Source organism: Leptinotarsa decemlineata, unplaced genomic scaffold (assembly GCF_025532065.1).
Source record: "Leptinotarsa decemlineata unplaced genomic scaffold, Ldec_3_MD MMD2_tig00000882_RagTag_RagTag, whole genome shotgun sequence".
NCBI lineage: Eukaryota > Metazoa > Arthropoda > Insecta > Coleoptera > Chrysomelidae > Leptinotarsa > Leptinotarsa decemlineata.
In genome coordinates this window covers 8,694,422-8,706,040 of record NW_027412556.1, presented here as the reverse complement: position 1 = coordinate 8,706,040, position 11,619 = coordinate 8,694,422, and the positions used below count along the sequence as shown (strand labels likewise).

At 38.4% G+C, this 11,619-nt stretch overlaps 1 protein-coding gene across 1 annotated transcript; it reads right to left on the bottom strand.

Moving 5' to 3' along the window:
- Positions 1-3,976: 3,976 nt before the first annotated feature.
- LOC111510532 (trypsin-7) lies at positions 3,977-9,366 on the bottom strand. The gene is made up of 4 exons (XM_023166450.2): positions 9,211-9,366; positions 7,839-8,121; positions 5,499-5,722; positions 3,977-4,613 (listed from the first exon to the last, which is right to left on the bottom strand). The coding sequence occupies exons 1-4, from the start codon at positions 9,260-9,262 to the stop codon at positions 4,036-4,038; spliced, it is 1,137 nt and encodes a 378-aa protein (XP_023022218.2). The 5' UTR covers positions 9,263-9,366; the 3' UTR covers positions 3,977-4,035.
- Positions 9,367-11,619: the final 2,253 nt, after the last annotated feature.

Here is an 11,619-nt window from a genome sequence, read left to right as displayed (position 1 = left end):
TTATGACTTCTTTTGTTTGGAACACAATTAAAATGAAATTGATTGGTTCTTATCGCTTGTACTGACGTATTGTAATAATTGGATATTCATTCCATTTCTACTACGATTTTTATTCTTTACGACCGGTTTCGATTCATTAAACCATTATCGAGTAAACTTCTAGAATATAAGGTGTATCGAATTGAGACTTGGTATGGGTGGTAGCTTCCGATTTCAACATGTTTTTGTTTCTGGAGCGATTCTGAATCAGACTATGACATTTTCAAAAACTTTTATGCCTACTTCATTTCTTTAGTCATTTGTGATGGCCATAATTTAAGGTTAGGTACTATACGGACCTTAGATTATGTTGAGAAATCACAATCAAGGTTTCAATGATAGATAGATGATAAGACATGTTGGAAAACTTACATTTTCGTGTTCAATCATCATTTTTCGATTCGTGACTGATTTTGACAAGCACTTTCTAAAAAATTAAAGATTTTGGTCGAATCCAACAATACTAATTCATTTGCGATTATATTGGAATTGAGAACAACTTGAATATTACTGAGAAAAACACCCAATTCAATATAACTGGGAGAAATATTGAAAAATAATTTTCACTACAGGAAAATTCTCAAGATGCTTTAAGAGAAGTGCCTGTACGAAAGAAGCGATTCACTATGGATTTGAATCGCTGGATATGAAATCCATTCTCAGAAAGTTCAGTCCACATAAACGCAGTTCTCCAGATGGAAAAGTTTTGAGGTGTGCTGAGTTGAACCTGAACACGATAAGCAGCCACAGTTCATCGCGTATTTCTGGTATGTGCCGCTCTTGATGGAATCGAATGTGTCAAGTGTTGTATTAGTACATATTTTATGATATAAGGTTAGAGGGTGTTGGCAACACTGGAAGAAGGAAGTCAGAACGGAATATTGTAACATGGTGTCTGGATGTAAAACAAGACAGGAAAATAAACTTTATTTATAATAGTAATGTTGATCTTGGTCTTGATTATTCGGGTAACGAATAGAACACCAAGTCACTTGAACACCTCCCGTGAAAGTGTCTATAAAAGAGACAAATCTCCAACCTTTGTTCAATGTTCCAGACTATGAAAGTTGAAATTGCTGTTCGTGTCTCCAATCAGGTGAATGGCTTTCTCCTGGATGGAATCCAGCAGCTTCAGATTATGCTTAGAGGTGGAGCTCTATATATGAGAACAACACTCCAAAGAAGGTCTGATCTGAGCTTTATAAAGCATCAAAAGTTGGTGAGGTATGTACAGTTTTCTGGTTCGGAACTGTGTTTCAAATTTTAAGTTCTGTAATTCCAGCGACATGATTGTGCCAAGACATATTGGTGTCAATTATCGAAGCAGAAAGCGGAATTGTCTGTTTGGGCATTATTATATCTGGCTACTTCCACCCCAATTCGAAATAACTTCCAGATCCACATTAAGATATGCAACCTCCTTCTACCGGTGAAGATGTGCATCCACAACCGATGTCCTGGAATCCAAATGGAAGGACGAGACAAGTGTTCTGTCGTCAGCAAAGCAAGATATTGTGATCCTGGTTTTTTCCATTGAATTGTTGATATACAATAAAAATGGGGTTGGAGACAATATGGATCCCTGGGGAACATCTGCGTTGATGGTAAAATTATTCGAGAGATATCTATCAAGAGCCACTTGCAGGGACTGTTGTTTAGGAAGCTGGAGAGTCATACACAAAAATGATGAGACAAACCATGGCATCGAAGTTTGGCCAGAAACTCGTCTTGCTACACACGGTCAAAGGCCTTAGAAATATCAAGAGCAACAGCTTTTGACCCACCATGTTTCTTGATTGCGTTATTTCAAGTATGGATGATATACGATAAAAAGTCGCCTGTTGATCTTCGTTTTCGAAAGCCATATTGTTGATCGCTAAAGATGTTGAAGCCTTTCAAATATTTAAGGATGTGGTGGTTTACTGCTTTCTTCATTTTCATGCGTAGTATTTCACATTCACAGTTGATATCATGATGATGATGATGTTGCTGATGGGAAGGCTTACTTGTTTAGCCAAACGCGCATCAGGAGTCAATTTTTTTGTGCTGGCGTGGTGGGTGGGGTTTTATCAATAGAAACATGTCACGCCAGACGTCCAATTACACATAATAAATCACTTAGGTGATGACAGTGACATAGGATCTATGAGAATACAAAGGACTTTACTCAATTTCCGTTAAGTTTCTGTTTTCTTTTTTTTCAAAATTATATCTGCTAAAACTGAAGAAGCTGATTGGTGTAACTATCTGAAAGATGTATTTAAGTAAATTTAAGTAATTTTGCTCAGTTGTATGCTCAGAGAACTTCCATTCAGCAATGTCCAGTCCATCAGTACTTTTCTCATGGATGCAAAAGCTTCAATTAACGTTTTGCTGTGGTTGGGAACAGCTTCTTTGGAAATTGAGATATCTGTTCACAATATCGTTATGGTTACCATCGAATATTTCTCAGAAAACAGATGCACATATCAGCCCAGATGGTTACATGTTCCTGAGATGATCAGAAGGCCGTCTACTGGCTAATACTTGCAGTGAGCAATCAATATAGGGCGCCTGTCTGACATACGTCACAACACACCAAGTTCTCAAGCCACAAACTCGTATTCTCACGTAACTGGCGAAGACAGTCGAATATTTCTCAGAAGACAGATGCACATATCAGCCCAGATGGCTACATGTTTCCTGAGAGGATCAGGAAGCCGTCTACTGGCTAATACTTGCAGTGAGCAGCCAAGATAGAGCGCCTGTCTGATATACGTCACAACAGACCTAGTTCTCAAGCCACAAACTCGTATTCTCACCTTACTGGCGAAAACAGTCGAATATTTCTCAGAAGACAGATGCACATATCAGCCTAGATGATACATGGTTCCTGAAAGGATTAGGAGGTTGTCTACTGGCTAATACTTGCAGTGAGCAGCCAAGATAGAGCGCCTGTCTGATATACGTCACAACAGACCTAGTTCTCAAGCCACAAACTCGTATTCTCACCTTACTGGCGAAAACAGTCGAATATTTCTCAGAAGACAGATGCACATATCAGCCTAGATGATACATGGTTCCTGAAAGGATTAGGAGGTTGTCTACTGGCTGATACTTGCAGTGGGCAACCATGATGAATTGCATCACAACCGACCTAGTTCCCAAGCCAGAAACTCGTGTTCTCACCTAACACGCGAAGATAGCCGAATATTCGTCAGAAGACAGATGCACATATCAGCCCAGATGATACATGGTTTCTGAGAGAATCAGGAGGTCGTCTACTAGCTGATACTTGCAGTGAGCAGTCATGATAGGGCGTCTGTCTGAAATACGTCACAACAGATCTAGTTCCCAAGTCACAAACTTGTATTACTTAACTGGCGAAGATAGTTCTAGACTGATGAGGGTCAGTTCCTCATTAGATAGCGGAAATTATAATATGGTTTCGAAGGACGTTATTCTTCACGAAGGAATTTTACCTCAATATCGATCAATCAACTGTAATCTCGTCAGTATGTCGTTACGACTGCCATAGAAGATATAACAGAAGATATTCCACAGGTATGGCTTGGATGGCTACACTTTACGTGCGAGCTCTTTTAGGAAACTGTATTCATGCAGCCTGGTTTGAATAGTTGTGTGCCACAATGAACCCTTACAGGTTTCTACGGAAGATTAAATAGATTTACTCACTTTGGGGTCACCTTTCTCACCTAGCCTCAGTGATGCCCACTCCGCATGGACCAAGGAGGCGGTGGTACAATTTCCATAGGGACCACCAATTTATATAGGATGAAGTTTCATTTCAGAAGAATATGCATCAAAACAAACCATGATGATTATATGATCACCACATCAAATTTAATTCCAAGAGCGTTTCGTTACACGGTAGCTCCATCAGTAATACCGAACTATTCTACAATGTTCTTCATCTATGAAGAAATAAAAAACTTCGTGAAATTCTAATTTTTATTAGTTCCCAACTATAACCTTCATCAATTAGACTATGAAAAATTACCACACACTTCGGGGAACCGATGCAGAAATATCAAATTTGAAGTTAGGGAAGAATGAATTATACCCTCTTCTTTGTTCTACATCGGATTTGATAACCTTTGTACTCAATATCCATTCTTCTTGATTATCCAAGCTTTCATCATAATCGCTCCTACATGTATCCTCCAGTGAATTCCCAGCTTTCCAACGTTGAGGATATCTGAAGTTGAAAGATATTCTGAACAGCTTGTTTCCTTGAGGTGAATGGACCGATTGAAAAACCAAATCGATTTCGATGAAATCGTCTGTGGTGATCATATCTCTTGCTAGCGGATCGTCATCAGGAAGTAAATGTGGGATATAGGATCCTATAAAACTTCTTATGGATGGGACGCTGGCATGAACTGAGGAAAGGGATGGTTGATTTTCATTCCTATTTTGTTTTCCGTGTATGATGAAACCTCCTAACTTATTCATTATCACCAAGGGGCCTCCACTGTCCAAGTATCCAGTAAACATAGTTGAATTTTCCGTTGAACTGCAAAGCTGAACTCCAGAAATGACCTCATTGTTGGTTGATAAAAGTTTCGCACATTCTAAAAAATTAAAGGAGAATGTTATTTGTGATGTACTGTTTGGAACCTTTGTTGTAGTAACGAATATTTCTACACCATAATTTCAATTTTTCTCCTGAAGATGATCACTTAGTGATTGAAACGGTTTGGTGTTGTGATTGAACTCGAGTAATATTCATCACTTCACCAAAGGTTCCAAACAGTGTTCTCCAGTGATTGGGAGTTCAAATTACATCCACATAATTTTGAGTTACACTCAATTCCCAAATTATCGGGAATTTGATGAAATAACAAAGATATGGATTGGTTTTGAGTGCCTTTGAACTTTTCTTCTTCTTTCGAAATAAAATTGTATCACTGTCATCCAAAATGTCCCTCACAAATGAATTTCACTTCAAAATTGAGGGTGATTCGGCAATGAACAATTAAAATATTTCTATTATAAGTCATAGATGAAGTAGTGTATTTCATTTGAAAGAAATAGCGGACCTATTATACAAGCTATCGCCTCTATACAATGGACGTCGTATCAAGGTCAGCCAGAAATGGATTTCTGAGTGAGATGAGGAGATAGATGGTAACACTGGTACATATGGTGTTTTTTCAGTTTTAAGTTTTTTTGCACCTGACGTGTCAGTTGGTGACCAGGCCGAAACTTCCGTCAATTGAGACATTGTGAACGTAGAATAAAAAAAACGTTTTTTTTTCGTGATATTTTTAAGAGCTGTTTCTCAAGATGAACTGTTGAAAGTGAAAAATATATGAGTCTGTTTCAAGTGACTACGTTCATAAAACATGCTAGTTAGTATAAATTGATCTGATTAACGGAAAAACAGATTTTAAAACAGATTTGAACCAACAAAATCAGTATAGAACTTCAGATGCGTTAACTGAGGAAAAATTAACCTTCGTTGCTGAGTAAATCTACAGTTCCAGAAAATAATGTATTAGATACAGCCGCATCAGCAGATTCATTACAGCCCCAACTTGAGATGAGAGCAGGTTCTTGATGCTCTATGAGACTTTCCAGTTGACTAGGAGTGAGTATACCAACAGACTCAACAGCTATATTGAAGTTGAGTTTTGTCTCGAGCAGTAAAAGAGCGACATCATACTGCATAGACACGTTTCTGAAACAGAGAGAAATCAATCATTATCATGGAGAAAGATTCGGTATTCACTTAATTCTCAACATTTCTACGGTTTACCACTAGATTATTGTTGATAAAGTTGGGAAGTATCTGTACTACTACCAAGAAGGCCTAGTTTATGTCAACTCAAGGAGTTCTGACTTTTAATTACTGTTGAAGATTAGAAAAAATTAAAAAGTTGCCACTCATGGAATGATTAGATTAGGTTTGACCGTCCATCCGACCAAATAAATCCAGCTTCTTGACGAAGTTGACGAAGAGCAGGAGCATGGAAGATGTGCTCTGCTATTTCATAATTTTCCAAACAGAAATAACACGTACTGTCTTCCTGAATTCCAAGACTTTGCAGACATCAGGGACCTGTAAGTAGACATGCCCAACAACATAGTTCCCCCTGCCATCATAATAATTTCAATGGACCACTTCTGATAGATTTTGATAGAAGTCCGTATTTCTTTTTGCGGTCCAATTGTTCAGTGTTTGTGTGGCGAAGCCTGAAACGATGCCAATAATAGATTCTGATCCGATCACACCACTTGCAGCACCCTTTCTTGCAAAGATGTCAGCAGCTTTGTTATCTTCCAGGCAAGTGTGACCAGGAATTCAGACCAGAGATGATTTATTGAGTCATCCTATCGAGGAGAGTCTCTTTTGGCGTTCGCCACCAACTTAGATATTGCTTGGTGAGAGCCAAGAGCGTACAGGACCGTTTGACTATCTAAGGATATTTTCATCGATTTATGTATGAGGTTGGATTCTGTCAAATCTCTCCACAAACGAATCGATAGCAAAAAGTTCCTCTTGTATTAACGCCACATAGGTTCCTAGCCAGTATGATATCTCTGTTTTAAAACTGTATACACTTGAAGCAGAGCCTGCAAAGGTTTTTGATAAATCAGTAAACCAACAGTTTTCTACTCTCAATATTACCTTCATCCCCTGGAGGATCACATCTCTTTTATGCTAGGGAGCAGCACTGTATGAGACGTATTGTGGTTGAAAGTTGGAAGCATTAGGTCACAATTCTGTGTGCAGTCCTTCTAGCCTCTCTCTCCAGGCAGTTTTGTAGAGGCGTCAGGTCTACAAGGATTTTTGTGGCCATCTGTATCTGTTTGGAGTCCGAGTTCGAATATTTTGCACTGATCGTTCGACATGTCCATACGGAAAGTCTGGCTGCTTTACATTTTTGGAATGACGTTTCAGATGAGTTTTCTATTGAGGATAACACCTGAATATTACTTATTAGACTACCACCGTTTTGGTGGAATTTGTAGACAACCGCTTCCTTTGCTACCAACTGTTAACAATGTCCAACAGGCCTTTTGGTGGCTACCTTTTTCGAAGTGGTCTTTGTGACGGTAAAATGGTAACCTTACAGATCTACTTTTTATCTGTCGAAGACATTGAGTAGGCTATTTATTAGGAATAATAACATTGAGGGAAGTTACTTCACCTTGCTGTTGTGTTTTACGAATATAACGTAGAATATAACGAGAGATTTCTTTTCTCAAAATGACATGATGTTTTGAATGGAGGAGACCTTCATCTTGTGATGTTTGCTAGATTGGTGCTGAAGAGACATTAAGACAAGTGTTTTATTCCGAATCATAAAATGTCCGGCATTGGGGACGACAGTGTTTCATGAAAGGGAAAGTTTTCATATAGTATATATGAATAGAAAAAAGTATTATTTCTATAGTGTTCATATGGTAGTTGGTGTTCAAAAAGTACTTTTTCTCTCGTGTAACTCAATGTTTTTCTTCCAGTATATGCCTGAAAGCAATTCCTATGCATGATATACGTATCTTTGTGAATAATTCACTTTGACTTCAATTGATTTCTGTAAGTTTCCCATATTTTTGTATAGAAATGGAGAAGTTGGAAGCCAGAAGATCTATCTGTTTTGAAAATATATTTCACAGTGGTTATTATGGTGAAACTTGGAAGGAACTAGAAACGAGTTTTTAAAAGTTATCTGTGTGCGCTGGAAGACAAAGAATGGGAGGAAGATCATAGTTTTTTAATTGGCAATGGAGATAAATGTTGAATAACCACATATTTTGATTGAGAAAATCAAGTGTTTTAAAATATTTACCTGTCAACGTAAAGAGGATGTATGAACACCTCCTCAACTCTTCTCTTCTGTAGATGTTTCCCAGGATTCATCAAATTAACTAGTCCAGCTTGGATTTGTAGGTTAATCTGCCTCTCTACGCAGTGTGCAGATGTGATTATCCAGTTTTTCTCAATGATCGTCCCCGCACAGATGTGATTATTATTTTGAATGATAGAAACTACGTAAGGTACTTTCTGGTACCTCATTCGATGGAGTCCATAGTTTTTCAGACTTGGAGTTTCATCATCAAGAGTTGAACAATCTGGAACCAGTAAAATAGAAACGTACAAGTAGGAGTTAAAGGAGTTGGAGGGAGAGAAGTAAAATTATCAAAAATGTTTGCCATGAAAGTTTTAGGTATCAATGCAAAATTGTTTTGATTTTGAATTATACCCAATATACAAATAACTGAGTCAAAGAGTTGCTCTTGATAATAGAATTACGATAAAAAATAATTTCGGAAGATATAGAATGAAGTAGGATTGTACCTCGTGAAGAAAGTATGACCTTAACTTTCTGAGGCTTAGCCGTTGAGGTTATTTGAGACTAACAATTCATTTGTGGTTCAGTCTTGTATCACTGGTGAGAAATAGGTGGGTCGAAACAGTGCTGACTGATGGTGGATAATGAATGCTTTTTTTTGACACATGTTTCGACGAGAAATCATGATGACGACTTCCCTCAGAAGTGCTTTAACAGAAGAAGATCGACTGAGGATGATGATAGTTCAATCAGCCGCTTTTGTCCATTCAGAAGACATTGCTTGGGGCAATGGGTTTTGTGGTTTCAAACAGAATCATGTGATATTCCTCAGTGGGTGCGGGTTTCACAACCGACCTGTGAATCCCATGAATCATTTGGTGGTTCCGACGTATACATTCCCATAAGTGCGCAGTATGCGATTTACCCCTACTGCTGATAATGGATCCTCTTTGTCTTCAGCCAACCTGAGGATTTGTTGTAATTCCCTGATGGGTTTGAAAACTATTTCAATGTTGTATTTCCCCAAAAGTTTTCCAATTCTGTCTGTGACGTGCAACCAGCTGAGCCTCCCCCAGGATTTTGAACCGTGGAACTTCAGTTCCATGGCCTTGTTGATCTCGAGTACACTGCACCCATTCTATCTGAAGGTCACTTGAAGATGTTCTAGTTTTTCCTCTAGATACTATGGTTCACATATTCTTGGAGCCCGTTCCGTTAGAGTAGAGCTGACTCCTCTCTTTTGAAGAATTTGCCTGAATTTTGTGGATCTTGGGCCAGAATATATTCTTGAAAAAATTTTGTAATATTGGGCAATTGGGATAACTCTGAAATGTGGGTATTCATCAAACTCGATATGTATTTTACTTACCAGGAAATAGAGCAATCGCTGCCAAAACTACCACCTGAATTGTGGTCTGCATTTTTAATATTGGTGAAACATATTTCTCAATAAGAGAGATATCACAATATAGTTGTTATCAAATTGCAATTGAATTCATCACAATTATGGAAGTTGGACTATTAAAAGTATTTCATAAATGGAATTGTTCCAATATCCATAAAAGTTTATTGACTATTGTTGTGAAGCAACCAAACTTTTCTCATTGAATCGGAATATGAAAATATCCACAGTGACATTAATTTGTTCATTCCTCAGCAATCCATTTTATTTGAGTAAGGAGAAGATGAAAATACCATTTGAATTGACAAGTAGACTTTGCCACCTCTGGCGTGGAATTAATCTATTGAAATCCTTTTCTCTTATCAGAACAAAAATAATGTTTCTCGATGCGCGTTTCGCGCATCTTATCACTTCCCACAAGCTATGTTCAAGCTTTTATATATTTCTTCATGAATCATCACCTTGGCTGCACCGGTATCTGAAAAAATGACCTCATTTTTAGGTATAGGTACACTTTAGTTTGGCCGGGAGTTAATTAAATTCCCCTGAATTCCCCTACAGTCTAGATTATGTCTTCACTTTTCACGTTCGTTGTTAGTAGATGTTGGCTAAGCGTTCAGAACTTATCGCCATCTAGTGACAAGAATCTCAACTTTCTGATCGTACTCATAAAGTTTGAATCTGAAATTGAATAATTTCTGAAGACGGAAATGCTTCATGTCAATGAAGAGGTGAGAAACTCACTGTGAGGAGTAGAAATAGAAGTAGAAAAAGCTATAGCCAGCTCTCAGTGAACTCCAATCATTTTATGTCTGAAATACGCAGGTGATAATTTTGATAATGTATCCTTAACGAATTGTAGACGACTAATGTCACCACCCTTCCACTGCAGCATTTCATTATGAGGATACTGTTTTTGAGGAGTTTGAGAAGATTGCTTGGTAGTGCTGCACATTTTGATATACTACATGGGCTGAAAAGTCTCGGGCCTAACACATAGATGGCGTCAGTCTTATTGCATTCACCGTTATTTTAGTAAGTGCTGACCTTCAAAAGAAAGCCGTTGAAATTTCATTATATTCTACTGATAAATTTGTGAGTTTTTGTGCTGAGTTAAACTACTTTTGTTATTTTTGAAATAATGGATCAAAACCGATTTCGTGTTTTAGTTTTACAGTGCTTCTTGATGAGAAAAATTACCGTTCAAACGAAGCAATAGATTTGAAGGTATTTTGAGGACTCTGCTTCATCAGAAACAACAATTGAACGTTGGTTTGTTGACTTCAAACGTGGTCGTAGAGACACCGATGATGCAGATTGCAGTGGACATCCAAATGAAGCAGTAACATCAGAAAACATTAAAAAAAATCGAAAAATCGTTTTGAATGTTCGAAAAGTGAAGTTACGTTAGTTAGCTGACATTATAAAGATATCAAAATAATGTGTTGGCTTCATATTGCATGAGAATTTGTGCGAGCTCACTATTGACCAAAAGCAAGAACGAATTGATGATTCTGAACATACCGAATTTTAGGTCGATATGTGACAATGTATGAAACAAAATGGTTTAGACTTTCGCGGCTGGGGTTTTCAATGTTATTATTTTTCGAGTTTGAAAGCCGTGGATTTTTGGAATTTCTTCCTAGGAAGCACGGCGCTGTCCGTCGCCTGATGGCCATGGGTAGTAGCATCGCCCACTTGTCCAGCTACAACCAGCATACTGAAGGTGCTCTTTGTTCGATTTCAAGGAAATTCCAGTAGATGTCGAGCAGTGACAGAAACATGTCTATCACTAGCAGTTCTGACGAAGAAGGCGGCATTATAGTGGCCGCATTATTGAATGAAGAAGACTATACTCACAAAAAAAACGTTGTGAGTACATCTCATTATCCAAAAGAGTGCAAATCTGGTAGAGTTTCATTATCTTTTCGACGACCTGAAAGAAGACGAGGAGAAATTTTTCTAGTATCTCCGAATGACTCCAAGTATATTTTCGGAACTTCTGGAAATTCTAGTGTCAGCCTCAACAAGCAACTCAATTTTCCTCGTCCATTTTCATAGGTACCGTCTGACACTATGCTGTCAACTGATGGAATAGCAAAACAGAGAGACAGTAACTTCCCAGGCACGATTAGACAAGTTGATGCTGGCAAGCGCTGCCCGGCGACGCGCTGACTTGGCCAATCCGTTACAGCACGTACTGTTATTTGCCGGAAAGGATCGGAGAGCTGGAATCCTTTCCGGCGGCTGACGCACTTGGCTGTGCCGTGCCGGGCTAGTGGGCGGCTATCCATTCATTTTCATTGTTCCAATCCTATACGTATTTTGACGGAACTGGCCGTGCTGTACTGTGCCGAACAAGTGGACGACAAGCTT